Source organism: Pituophis catenifer, unplaced genomic scaffold (genome assembly GCF_029215685.1).
Source record: "Pituophis catenifer annectens isolate HBS135680 unplaced genomic scaffold, rPitCat1.0.hap2 SCAF_2, whole genome shotgun sequence".
Lineage (NCBI taxonomy): Eukaryota > Metazoa > Chordata > Lepidosauria > Squamata > Colubridae > Pituophis > Pituophis catenifer.
In genome coordinates, this window is record NW_027256882.1 from 201,882,623 (window position 1) to 201,897,582 (window position 14,960).

Below are 14,960 nucleotides of genomic sequence, written 5' to 3' on the forward strand. Positions count from 1 at the left end.
CCAAAGCAAAATCAGTAATCTAATTCTAACTTAATTGTGCAAAAATGTTTGAAAAGAATAAGCAAGACTGAAGAAGTGAAAATGATACAAAGGCAATGTATCCAGATGCTGAATTCCAAACCCTGTTAGCCTAGCCAAGGAGCTGGAACCTAAATTTGACAAATAATACAAGATTAGGGCTTGTGGGCACAGTTTGTAAAGACTTCTTTGCTATAGAGCACGGGTTTCAAACTCGCGTCGTCATATGACGTATTGTGATTTTTCCCCTTCGCTAAACCCAGCATGGGCGTAGCCAGCGCATGACACTTCCTCCAGCAGGCTGCGAGTTTGACACCCGTGCTTAACTCATTTTTACACAAAGGGGAAAAAACAGTCCAACCTATCAAAAACAGCACCACAAAAAACAGATTAGGAACACAAGTTAAAATAGGGAAGAAAATGGTAAGTGAACACCTGTCAATTATATATTACTGTATATAAAAATTGCCAAAGAATTCCATGTAGTCAAATACAACGATGAGGGGCTTAGTAAAAGGAGAACTAAAAGTCAAGCAGAAAACCTCCAAAATCCAGGAGAGACTATAGAAAGCAAACCATAGTAAGTACCCATAGGAGCTCCATTACAATATGTTCTTAGGATAAAACAGCAAGTTCAAGAACTCAGCAACGTGGTTAAAAAATAATGACAAGAAAAAAAATGAAGGAATGTTGGGTTTGAAAAGAAAATGAACATCCTGTTCAAGAGAGATACTTCTGAAAAAGAAATGTAAGCGTACAATACATGTATATTATACCTATTACACTATTCCCTTTAGGAAAGAAGGAAAGAAACAGAAACAGAATAAAAAATAATAAGCCAAAGATATTAAGGCATGAGATAAAGAATTCAATAAAATCTGTTTCCCATCACTAAGCCTCTCCACTTTTCTAGCTTTACAAATCAAGTAATTTAACAACCGGTTCTCTGCCCTAATGGTTTCTTCCAACAACCAGTTTGCCAAACCGCTCAGAAAGTTAACAACCGGTTCTCCCGAAGTGGTGCGAACTGGCTGAATCCCACCACTGGGTTGGGCTGGGAGAGACCGCTGAGCCAAGGTTACAAAGCTGGCTTTCATGCATCAGGTGGCACTTGAACTCATAGCCTCTAGCTTGGACATTGCTTTCTGTTCTTTAAACTTTCGTCTCTTTTTGAGGATTTCATCAACCACAACTTTCTTTTTCCCTTCCCTTTCACTCATTCTTCATCACATTTGTTTTGTGATTCAACTTAATTTTTTTATAGGGCACACCACCTTGGCATATATCTTTCACACTAGTCATTACATTTTGCATTCAGTGAAGATTTATTGTGGGCCTTTTCTTGTTTTACACATTTCTTAAATAACAAATTCTGCACTCAGTTTTTCTTTCTGCAGATTCATAAATCACCTAATAGCATTCTATTTAGCTTTGATGCTTATATACTGAGCTCTAATTTCATGTAAGGCAAAATGCATGCTGTTACTCTTAAAGTCACTTTCTTTTATTATTATCTATTATTAAATTTATTATGGCCACCCACCCTAGAAAACTCTGGCTGTTGTCAAACATTTATTATTCAGAGGTTTTTTTTATCACATCAGTATACTGAAATATATTTTTAAAATTACAATAAAAGAAAAATATTAAATCTGACCACATGGGAGTAATATTTATTTTTTTTCTAATAAAGCAAACTAAGATTCAAGTCACAAGCAGCAAACAGATTTCATCAGTTTATTATCTGAGGTAGCTCTGTCTGTCCATTTAACTCCTCTGGATTCGTTAAAAGCCATCCTCACCAAAAATTCCTTTCTTCAATATTCTTCCACACCTTTCTATCTTCCTGACCATTTGAAGAGTCACATTTACTAGACGGGAAGCTGCGCTCAACCACAAGTATAGCATTGCACTGGCACAAGATGTCGCTCAAGTGACGTTAAGACTGAACAAAAAAAAGTTTCTTCTCTAGACTGGAAAATCCTATGCAAGACACAATAAATTAGGCACTTAAGCTTAGAGCAAAACATGAATAGAATATGTGATGCTTCGCAGGGCTAGTGGAAAAACTGATTAGAGGGCTGTATATCCATCTACTTCACTGCCTTTACACTAGATGGGGACAATCATTCTGAGTGGTATTTGGAGATTTATTCCATCAATGCAACGCAATCTTATTTTAATATGGGCTGATTAGTGTACATTTAAAGTGACAAAGTTGTCCTGTCCTGTCCTATCCTATCCTATCCTATCCTATCCTATCCTATCCTATCCTATCCTATCTCCTATTCTTGAGCAGCAGTTCAAGATCCAGCAAAAATGCTTAAGATCTGACGATGCTTCGGATCGCAGGGCTGCCAAGGATTAAGCATTAATCTCTTCCATATGGCATCGTTTGGACAGCCGCGACTTGGCTTGGGGGAGGCGGCTGCTCTTAGCAGGGGAAGAAAACGAGGGCGGGGCTCATTAAAACCCAGAGTGACCGCAGGTGACACGTGGAAGCCCTGGCGTGGTAACCATAGTGACACTAGCTTCCCGCCCCTTCGTCGCGTCCCGCCCGGGGAATGCTGGGATACGGTCCTGGGGACTGTTGCTTGGCAACGGGGCGACTCTCTGGAGGGTCTGAAGTTTCTGTAGTTTCTGGACGGGAAAGGTAAGTTCCCCCAACGGTAAACCCCGCCGGTGTCCCCTCTTCTTTTCTAAAAATGGGGAAAGTGAGGGAATTCCGCTGCTCCGACTATTGCAGCCCCGAAAGGATGCTCTCTTCCGACTTTTTTAGCAGCATCCCTTTTGGAAAAGGCATTTGAGCCAGGTTTCCAAAAACTGCCTCGTCCAGAGAGAGCAAGGGGCAATCGAGGGTGCCAACTTCTTTCCTTTGCCGTCGCGACATTTAAAATAGGAGAGAGAAAGAAATGTGGGCTCAACTTCTAAACAGAATAAATCATAGCTAATTATTACTCTTTGCCTTTCTCTGTGCCTGCCTGCCTGCCTGCCTGCCTGCCTGCCTGCCTGCCTATCTATCTATCTATCTATCTATCTATCTATCTATCTATCTCTCTATCATCTATCTATCTATCTATCATCTATCTATATCTATCTATATCTTTGTCTGTCTATCTGTCTATCTATCTATATCTATCTATATCTTTGTCTGTCTGTGTCTATCTTTCTTTGTCTGTCTGTCTATCTATCTATCTATCTATCTATCTATCTATCTATCATCTACCTCTTTCTATATCTAACTATATCTTTCTACGTCTATCTATCTGTCTATCTATATCTACCTATCTATCTATCTATCTATCTATCTATCTATCTATCTATCTTTCTATATCTATCTATCTATGTCTATATCTTTTTTGTCTGTCTGTCTATCTATATCTATCATCTATCTCTTTCTATATCTATCTATCTATCTATCTATCTATCTATCTATCTATCTATCTATCTATATCTTTCTATGTCTGTCTATCTATCTATGTCTATCAATATCTTTCTTTGTCTATCGATCGATCGATCGATCTATATCTATCTATCTCTTTCTATATCTATCTATCTTTCTATGTCTGTCTGACTATCTATCTATCTATCTATCCATCCATCCATCCATCCATCCCTCCCCCCCCTAATATTTTATGCTGCATCTTGATCCATCCAACAGTATGATGTTTCTCAAATCTTAATGTGCTCATACCAATACACATTTTCTTTTTATATTCTTATCCATTTGCCTTAGTTTGTTCTTGGTTACAGGACAATGTTAATGTTTATAAGGCACTTTGTTTATATTAAGACTTATATTAAGGTTGCATATTTTATTTTCAGGCCACTATGTCAAAAAGAGTCTTATTGCCTTCTATTCCGTCACTGGAATCAACAGTTAGTAGAAGCAATCAGAGTTCAAGTGAAGAGTCTTCTAATGGGAAAAATTCTCCTTCAATAAATGAATTAAGAAATAGACTGACCAGCGTGGCTCCAAAACAGATGGCACCAAATCCTGAAGCTCTGAAATTTGAACATAATACAAAATCTCAGGAAAGAACTAGAAAGCGACAGCAGCCTATAAAGCTAGAACCTTTAGTAGGTTGATTTTGATTTTAAGACTATATTTTTAATTTGGAAAAAGTTGTGGGTTTTTTTTCCCAGATATGTTTAGTCTTATGAAAAATGGTGCATAAATACCATTACATTTAGTATTTATATGTAGAAAACTGAAGTTAAGTCTATATTTTTTTGTTGATTATCAGTTAATTTTGAAATGGGAACTTACAAAGATATAAAACAGTTTAATATTAGATTACTGCTTATCAGGGTTGAGGAAATACAGTTCTTCTGTATGAGTAAATGTTATACAAAACATTGCAGAGGTCAGTCATGTCAAATTAATCATAATTTCATGATCCTAAAATTTCATGGATCTCTCAGTAGAAAAAAATAAACTTTCTAAACTTGCAATTTACAATAGTTACATTAAGAAAGACTAATCAATGCATTCTGTAACAATGGAATTTTGACCCTTATAAATAATTCTTCCAATTAGATAAAAAAATCAGCCTAGTACAATTCGATTAGTTGAGGTTTCCAGGATTTATCCCCTGCCCAGAGGGCAGACCATGTACTTCCTAATATATATTAAAATCAGGAAATTAAATATTTCTTATCACTGTTATTAACACAAGATGGTTGGATGACTTTAGAAAATGCTGTAAGTCACTAACAGTGTGAATCTTTGCTTTAAGAGAATGTGCAAGCCATGTAAAATAAAAGCATGGTTCTTCAATTTATCAGACTCCTGCCTTGTGGTACATGCTGTCTTCCCTATCCATAGTTAAAGAACTATGACAGAGTCTGTACTTAGCTAATTTTATTTTATTGTCTATTAACTTGTACAAAACATTTCTATTGATGAGTTATTCATTTTTTAAAACTTACTTCATTCTTAATTTAGCCTGCCTTAAAAATATATCAGCACCAAAAACAACCTGAATATATATACCAGAAGAACAGAGAAAAATTGTTAACAGCTGGAGTATTAAAGCCTACAACTTCAGCAGAGAAAAGAAAATGGCCTGGTACGGTGGAGGCAATTTCAGCTGAACTCCAAGAAGAACTGAAAGAAAGACAGGTATTGTCTGTCCTTACAGATTGGGAATGCATATTTTTATTTAAATACTTTAATCTTCCCTTCAAATAAATACAGGTAATCCTTGATTTATGACCACAACTGAGCCCAAAATTTCTGTTGCTAAGTGAGACACTTGTTAAATTAATTTTGCCCCATTTTACAACCATTCTTACCACAGTTGTTATCAGGCAAATGTCTTACGGACCACCTTTCTTCAATAGTTTCTGTCCATTATACTCAAACAACTAAGTAGTACTTGCTAATTGTCCTCATCTATCAGAAAGAATGGCAGGAGGGGGCTCTGCAATAGGCATTCTCTTCAAATGTTGCAAGAAAGTACAATTATTTGAAAATTCAAAGAACTTTCTAACCCCACTTGTCTGAGATAAAAGAAATACACAGTGTCTCATGAAGCATTTAGAATAAATATATAAACATTATTATTTATGGTTAATATTGAAATGTTGTACTTGTATTCTCAATACTATAAAAATAATCATCAGGAGTGAAACCAGTTTCAAGCAGTGCATTCTCTATATAGTAGCAATTTTCTTCCTTTGGAAGAGCTTGCCTGCTGAGGCAAAGATGGCCCCCACCCTCAGAGCCTTCTGGAGCTGGATGAAAACACAACTTTTCCAGAAGGCATTCAGGTTTTAATTGTACAAACCGTGCCATATTCAATTAATTCAATGTATTATTTACTGTTTAGCATGGATTAACTGAAGCATAATTGGGTTACCATTTTAATTACTATAACAACTTGCATTGCATTTATTCTGTAAGCAATTTAGAGATGTCTGGTTTCAGGTGGTAAACAAATGTTATCAGTAAAAAAGCATTAAATAAATAAACCCCTGAGAATTCTCATAGAGGATGCTATCTGTCATGAGCACTGAAGTAATGTGCAGGTGTTGGGCCAGCTGAATTGTGGATGCGGAGTGTGGAGGAAGGCAACTGGTGCTTTGCTTCAGGAATCCAAGTAGATTTATCTGGCCTGCTTACTTGATCACAACAAAGAGCTCAGAAACACTGTAGCTTTCAGATAATAAAATTTCTCATTAAATCTGAAATGGACACCTGAATATGGTTTCTTCAAAACACTTTCAATCCAGGCTTACTTGAATGAAACATAATTCCACACTACAGAAGAAAGTAGAACTTCTTGTTAATTTAACTTAGGAAGGGAAAGATTCCAAACTTTTATAAACCATTCTAGTATACAGTACATAGTGATAAACCATGATATTGATTGTCTTAAAAAAATATAAGGGAAGCAGTTATAAATATTATTGTTGTGCAGTAAATTTGGGATTTTATACTCCTAAGAATCTACAAGAAAATGCTGGGTTTAAAAAAAAAAAACAACCCAGGAAATCAATAGAACCTTTTTTTAAAAAAATGTTGAGTTATATATATATAAGTTCCTTTCCTTTATTATCGCAGATACTGAGTGCAATGGTACGAGTTCCAACTCCTCCTAAGCAACCACGTAGTATATTAAAGACAAGTGCTTGCAAACCAAGTTTGACTCCACCTTTACGTACATTTAGTGAACCGGAAGAAGTAATTAAAGCTAATGTTACAGAGCCTCTACAGATTATAAGAATAATATGTGAAAACAAAAATCTTGGATTTCTGTACATGACTCCTGCGGTGCCTAAATCATCAATTGAGTATGACACGTATAACCTGAAGTGAGTTACCTTTAAATGTTGAAATAATTGTATGTTAAAAAACAATAATGTTATGTTTAACATGAATTCCAGATTTACCACTTATAATACCAATCTCTGTTCTACTGATCGTTAATATATTTACTCAAAGAAATCTATATATATAAAAGTGAAAACCACTCATGTTGTAATTATAAAATCTGGAGGGCCCGGGACAGAGGTTATTCCTCTGTTCTGGTCCTATTGGATCTTTCGGCGGCATTTGATACCGTCGACCATGGTATCTTGCTGCGTCGCCTCGAGGGGCTGGGAGTGGGAGGCACTGTTCTACGGTGGTTCTCCTCCTACCTCTCGGGTCAAACGCAAGTGGTGTTGGCAGGGGGGCAGAGATCAACCTTGAGGTCCCTCACCTGTGGGGTGCCCCAGGGATCGGTCCTCTCGCCCCTCCTGTTCAACATTTATATGAAACCGCTAGGGGAGATCATCCATGGTTTTGGGGTGAGGTATCATCAGTACGCTGATGATATTCAGCTCTTCATTTCCACCCCAAACCAACCCAGTGATGCCCTTGGCGTGATGGCCCGGTGCCTGGAAGCGGTATGGGTCTGGATGGGTAGAAACAGACTGCAACTCAACCCGGCCAAGACCGAGTGGCTTTGGGTACCGGCATCTCGGTTCAGGGGAGAGGTGCCATCGCTGACTATAGGGGGTAAAGTTTTGCCCCCTGTAGATAGGGTGCGCAACTTGGGCATCCTCCTGGATTCACGGTTGAGCTTAGAAGATCATATAATGACCGTGACCAGGGGGGCATTCGCCCAGATATCGAGATGCCCTACGCACAGTTACTCATGCGCTGGTCACCTCACAGATTGACTACTGCGATGCTCTCTACATGGGGCTGCCCTTGAAGACCACTCGGAGGCTTCAGCTGGTGCAAAATGCAGCCGCGCGGGTTGTGATGGGAGAATCCCGATACTCCTATGTTACACCCCTCCTGCACGGCTTGCATTGGTGACCGGTTGCCCTCCGGGTGAGATTCAAGATGCTGGTGATGACCTATAAAGCCCTACATGGCTTAGGTCCAGGATATTTGGCGGACCACCTACAGCCAGCAACAATATCCCATCGCCCGGTTCGCGCCCATAGAGAGGGCCTGCTCAGGGTGCCGGCGGCTAGACAGTGTCAGCTGGCGGCTCCCAGGGGTGGAGCCTCCTCTGTGGGTGCGCCCACCCTCTGGAATCAACTCCCCTTGGAGCTCCTATTAGCGCCTGACCTTCGCACCTTCCGCCGTGAATTAAAAACTTGGCTTTTCAAATCCCTCAACCTGGACTGATGGGGTTTTAAGGGTTAAATTTTAATTTTTTTTTAGATTTTAGATTTTATTTTGTATTGTGGCTTGTGTTTTTATTATTGTGAGCCACCCTGAGTCCATTGGGAGATAGGACGGCATATAAACCGAATAAAAACAAACAAACAAACAAACAAACAAACAAACAAACAAACAAACAAAATCAATCTCCAGAACCGTAAAGCCTACAAACTTGAAATTTGCCACGAATGTTCCTCTTGGCTTCTAGATGCTCACTAAGAAAGGATTTTTCGAAATGATAGGAGATCCTTCTGTGGGGCAAGGCTGAGGGAGAGAAGGGGATAGGATAGGCTTCTGTGGGGCAAGGCTGAGGGAGAGAAGGGGATAGGATAGGCTTCTGTGGGGCAAGGCTGAGGGAGAGAAGGAGATAGGATGGGGAGGCTTCTGTGGGGCAAGGCTGAGGGAGAGAAGGGGAGAGGATAGGAGACGTTTCTGTGAGGCAAGGCTGAGGGAGAGAAGGGGAGAGGAGAGGCCAATAGCAACTACTCATTAATTTTCAAGCTGTAAGTGTCAATTTATCAAGCCCCATCACATCGTTTCATAGCGAAACACAGGTATCCAGCTAGTAATTTAATATAGTTATATCTAATTTCTATATTTTTCTTACATGTATATGTTTTAACATAAATGCGGTGCTAAAATTTGAAAGCTTGTGTCTTTTTCCTTAGAAAGAGGAAACTGATATGAAATTATCAATTAAGGAACACTGTTAAATTTTGATTAAAAAGGCAATTATATAATGTATACATCTCAAAAGACATAGACTATAATTAGGGTGTGTCAATTTTTTCAACTTTCTGGTGGCTCAGCAGACTAAAAGCATTGCGATTAACACCAGCTGTCTGCAATTACTGTAAGTTTGAATCTCACCAGGCTCAAGGTTGACTCAGCCTTCCATCCTTTCTAAGGTAGGTTAAATGAGGACCCAGTTTGTGGGGGCAATAAGATGACTTTGTATAAATATACAAAAGAATGAAGGCTATTGCTTAGCGCATTGTAAGCCACCCTGAGTCTCCGGAGAAGGGCGGCATATAAATCAAATTAAAAAAAAAAAAACTTTCAATTTCCAAACATTAGGAGTGCCCAAAAGTTTTGACATGCCTTGGGGATTGTAAAGATATTTTGGTTACTTTAATATAAGTAACCATATTAGATGTGCTTGTTAAGTAACTACATAAATATTATAACTTTTTAACATTTTGTTTGTTTCATGAATGTATATGGGATTTTTTTCAAACAGTTGTGGTAACATAGAAAGACAGTATTATTAGATGCCAAATATCTGTTTCATCATATAGTTTTGTCAGGTAATTTATATAACAACTACCAGCATACACTGATAATTATTGTATACTCAGTATTCAGGCAGCTTAAATGCCCTCGTGCAATTAACAGTCTATTGCTGAAAGAGATGGGGAGAAAATGTCTGTCATTTCCATTAGAACTATGCAGAGAACATATCATATGCTTTGAAAGCATGAATTGGAATATCCACTCACTGCAGAGCATGACCCAATACTCAGATTCAGAGCAAATTTTGTTAAAACCAAAATATATTGTATCCTAATCTAGCAAGGAAAGAATCAAATTGCTGTCGTATTATTGTTTTTAGCAAATTGGGACAACAATTTGATGCAAGATAGAGCTTTATGCAAACACAAAGTGTGCTAAATTGTACAAAAATTGAGCAGGGACATTTGAGTACTAATGCATTTAGAAACCCTGATTTATGCCTTTGTGTGAACAACTAAAGCTTGGATGGATGGGAAATGCATATGCTTTAGTACTACCATTTGCATTGAAGGTGAAACCGGTGCCATTCTGAATCACTCCGTCCTGGATAAATAAAGATTTGCTTCATGTCATTGTAGCTTGTCATGGATTTTATATAAATGTGATGGGATGAGGCTGCATCTAATAATTTAAAAAACAATGCAACATGTTCAGTTATTCAGGATATATCAGAAAACGTCTTGCCATGATCAGAAAAGTTATGTTAATTGCCACCCTCCCTTCTTGAAAATTAATAGATTGGTAGTAAACCCCATGATACGGAATGATACAAAAATAACAAGTATTATTCTGTTAGGTTCTGTTTCCTACAGGTACAGAATAGGCATATATAGATAATCCATCACTGCTTATTCATGTCTATAATTTATCCTATTAAACAAGATGTTTTTTTATTTATTTTTAGAATTGTAAGCTATGACTGCATAAACAAAAATGACTACTACACTATTAGTCCACAAGCAGTTATTCATACATATAATGGAGAAGTTGAATATCTGGAACTTGAACGCTGGGAGCAAGAATATGTCTATCATAGGGCACTTATCAAAATAACTATATTTGCTATATTTCGCAAATGGAAGTCATTTAATGTATGGAGAAAAAACGTCCGCTGCAAAACGATTAATTCATGTCGCCGAGCTTTACAGAAGAACTTATTCATCGTTAATGCTGTATGTATTGAGGTTTTTATTAATGAAATAATACATATGAAGGACATTAGATAATTTAAAGCATTATATTGTTTTGAAGAGGTCACTATTTAATATCAAAATGATTTACAGTGTACTGTAGGTTTCCTTGTGTGAAATATATTGATATTAACATAGCTGTAGTTCCACAGCTCTAAATTAGTGCTGCTAAAGTTTAGTTAGTATGGAAAGTCAATAAAGCTCATAATCTAAAAAATTTATGGAGATTGAAATATTTTACAAACAGAAAAATAGTTGCACTATCAGAAATGCCTGTTAATGCAAAGGGGAAGTTTTTCACTTATTCTCTTCTCTTCCAATAATCCCTTGATCTGCTTCTATGCTCTTCAGAAAGATCCATTCATGCACACAGAGGAATTTTTAAGGGATGCTATGATGAAACAATACTTCTTCCTCTTCCTATTTTTCCCACATCACCCCTGTGAAGTGAGTTAGGCTGAGAGAGAGACTGGCCCAAAGCCGGCTTTCATGCCTAAGGCAGGAGTTAGTTAGTTAGTTAGTTTATTGTATTTATATACCGCCCTTCTCCCGAAGGACTCAGGGCGGTGAACAGCCATGGTAAAAACAATATACAACAAAAATTTAAAAACTTAATTAAAATAATTCAATCATTGGCCGAATTTAAAACACCCAAGTAAAATCATTTTTAAACCCCTATCAAAACTCAATTGAAAATCCCGTCAGACCAGCTTGCTGGAATAAGAGAGTAGAACTCATAGTCTCCTGGTTTCTAACCTGGTTTTTTAACCATTAGATCAAACTGGCTGATGATGATAAACTTGTTTTTCTATCTGGAGAATATTTTTTAATTATTGGAAAATACAGCCTCTCCTTCCTTTCCTTAGTGAATACAATACTAGGAGCATTTTTTCCTTGAGTGGAATTTAAAAATCTATTATTTTGAAAAATTGGAAAGCTGCTTTGTTCATTTGCTTTTAAAAAAGCAACAACAAAATATAGGTTCTTGCTGACATTATATATTTGATAATGCATGATCACAAATACTTTGCACCCCTGTATCAGGGGTGTCAAACTCGCATCGTCATGGTAGCATCACTTGATATATCGGGACTTTTTCCCCCTTTGCTAAACCGGGTGGGGGTGGGGCCAGCACATGATGCATCCAGCCTGCGGGCTGCGAGTTTGACACCCTGCTCTGTGTAGTCAAGGCAATATTTTTAATATATGGGAATTCAGAGACACTAATATCCGGGAGCCATTTTCCAGGAGCCATCAACTATGCACATTTATATTTCAGTTTAGACAATTTATGTGTAAACATGCCAAGACCCCTTTATTCCATCAGGATATGGAAAAAAAAAACCTGAGAGACATAGAGAAAGTAGAAAAAACAGATGTAACCATGTGATTTCCAATTTGTCTCAAATATAGTCTAAATATGAAAGCCAATCAATTTGCTTTTGTTGTACTATTCAGAAAATGTACATAATACTTTCTAATAATTCTTTCTGTCTTATTGATTTCTTCTGTTTTGCAGTGTTTGAGACCAGCAATTCTAAACATCCAAGAAATGTGTTATCGAATTGGTGACATGGTACTTTGTCAAATTGAAAAGGGCTATATATATACATTGATAGAGTTTAAAGGTACTCAGTTCAGTCAGCTAAAAGATGTGAGTTTCATGTTTCAGTTATTCAATAGTTCATATTAATAATTTAACTGAAATTTAATCATTATTCACCTGTAATTGCATTAAAATTTTAGGTGGCATCTCGTTTATCAGAATTCAGAGAATTAGCCAAAGAAGTGGTTAGAGGTGCATGTCGAACTGCTCTGCTTGAAACTGGTTTCACTCCTGATGATTATTTTTATACTATTGAGAATACAGGTACAAAACTGCCATGTTAACAATAAATAATGTTTATTTATTTATTCTAAATGCCTCATAAGTGTGTGTGTATTTCTTTTATCTCAGATAAGTGGGATTAGAAAATTCTTTGCATTTTCAAATAATTGTAATTTCTTGCAACATTTGAACTTTGGGAATTTCAGTTTTTAGTGGGTAAAGTATCTGGCTAAAAACTGGGAGATTGTGAATTCTAGTTCCACCTTGGACACAAAACCAGCTGAGTGACTTTGGGCTAGACACATTCGCTGAGCCCTTGACAATGGCAAACCACTTCTGAAAAACTTTGCCAAAAAACCTCAGAGAAGTGGATCTAATTCAATAGAAAAAAATAAATAAAAGTAAGACAGAATCAAGATATGATCTTATGTACCATGAGAAGAAAAGGGGGGGGGGGGTTGTTACCGACCATTACAATCTCAATATGCAACAGGGAGGAGATAATGTGAATGGGGGGGGGAGTACAGCCTAACCCAATCCACACTTTGCTTTGTATTAGTCCCAAACATTTGAGTGGCCCCTGTAAAATTTCACAGGGATCAGTATTACCCTCCCATTCTAAGTCAACAGGCAATAGATTTTTTAAAATTGTAGCTAACAGTTTATGGATAGATTGTTTCTTTAACTGTAAATCCACTGTTCAGCTTTGTGCCTGGAATAATTACAGCAATTTCTACCTGTATTTTTCCTCAGAACAGATAACAATGGCAACAAGAAAAGAAACTGTGGTAGGAACCGTTCCTCGTGTCGAGAAAGAATTGTATGGCGAACAACCTGAAAGAATGACATACACAGAACAGGCCAATAAAAGGGCTCAGTGTGGAAGACTAACATGGTTAGTAATAGTGTATCTATGGGTGTCTTGTCATAATATCTTTCTCACAATTTAGTACTGGTAGATGTAAAACAGCAAAAGTGCTTCTTGCAAGAAGTGGTTATAATTTAGGCTAACTTCATCTGCTTTGTGAAAACAGAAACAAACATCTGATTATGGGTTAACATGCTATGTGACCTGAGTCACAGGCATCAAATCAGAGGCCTTAAATCCTATTTTGTAAATGTTGTAAATATTTCTTTCGGCAGTCCTTCCATAAGAAACTAAGCTAATCTTTAATAATAGTGGTGAAAATATAAATGTGAAAATTATAGTCCATTCCTTCCTTGTTATATTTAGTACTGCATATATCATATCTGGGTGTTATTTCTTGGCAATATGAAAGAGTAATCAATACATTGGCCAGTATGAAATAGAAATCAATAACCTGGGAACATTTTTAATGTTAATTAAAGCAATGTTAAGTTATTGCTTTAACTTAGGCAATGTTATTTATTGCTTGCTATCCTTGGCCCTTTGTTTGAATTTTGTTGCTGCTTTTTGTTTGATGAAATTATATAGTGTAATGCTCGACAGTTGTTTTACTGAATAGGTAGTACCTGGCTCAATAGTAGTAACTGCAAGAGGAATCTTGGAGTCCTAGTGAACAATCACTTAAATATGAGCCAGGAGTGTGCTGCAGCTGCCAGAAAAGCCAGTGCAGTCCTAGGCTGCATTAACAGAGGGACAGAATCAAGATCACATTAGTACTGCTTTATAGTGCTTTGGTAAGACCACACTGGGAATATTGCATCCAGTTTTGGTCACCATGGTGTAAAAAAGATGTTGAGACTCTGGAAAGTGGAATGACTTGTTTCCAGAATACTGGAGATTTTTAAGATAAGCGATTTGTTTGAAATGGTGTGGAGTTTCCTGTTTGAGCAGGAGGTTGGATTAGAAGACCTCCAAGGTCCCTTCCAACTCTTATTATATTATTTTCAAAGCTATTTTGATTTTTTCCTTTGAAGGGCGAAATAAATAGGATAAAGATTTCTTCTTGTTGTTGTAGTTGCGAAGTCATATCTGACCCATTGCAACCCCATGGATGTTCCTCCAGGCCTTCCTGTCTTCTACCATCCCCCAGAGTCCATTTAAGATCATGCCTACTGTTTCAGTGACTCCATCCAGCCACCTCATTCTCTTTCGTCCCCTTCTTCTTTTGCCCCCATTCGTTCCCAGCATTAGGCTCTTCTCCAGTGAGACCTTCCTTCCCATTAGGTGGCCAAAGTATTTGAGTTTCATCTTCAGGATCTGGTTTTCTAAGTCAGGGTTGATTTCTTCTAGGACTGACCGGTTTGATCACCTTGCAGTCCAAAGGAGTCGCAGGAGACTTCTCCAGCACCATAGTTCAAAGCAGGGGGAATTCAAAATTTTTTCCTACCAGTTCTGTGGATGTGTTGGTGGTCATGTGACTGGGTGGGTGGGCATGGCCAATTCAATGTCACTCCCACCCAGTCACATGACACCCCTCAGCCACACCTGCCCAGGTTTTGTGGCTTCCAGTGTTTTCTGTGGGAAATGGGTCAAGTG

At 37.6% G+C, this 14,960-nt stretch overlaps 1 protein-coding gene across 1 annotated transcript in view; it reads left to right on the top strand.

Moving 5' to 3' along the window:
* Positions 1 to 4,047: 4,047 nt before the first annotated feature.
* DNAH6 (dynein axonemal heavy chain 6) overlaps positions 4,048 to 14,960 on the top strand; it is a 184,085-nt gene continuing 173,172 nt past the window's right edge. The window contains exons 1-7 of the mRNA XM_070935458.1: positions 4,048 to 4,098; positions 4,967 to 5,143; positions 6,587 to 6,837; positions 10,383 to 10,650; positions 12,188 to 12,322; positions 12,415 to 12,538; positions 13,289 to 13,391. Coding sequence (XP_070791559.1) covers positions 6,599 to 6,837; positions 10,383 to 10,650; positions 12,188 to 12,322; positions 12,415 to 12,538; positions 13,289 to 13,391 — 869 coding nt within the window. The 5' untranslated portion in view covers positions 4,048 to 4,098; positions 4,967 to 5,143; positions 6,587 to 6,598. The remainder of the gene's footprint in view (positions 4,099 to 4,966; positions 5,144 to 6,586; positions 6,838 to 10,382; positions 10,651 to 12,187; positions 12,323 to 12,414; positions 12,539 to 13,288; positions 13,392 to 14,960) is intronic.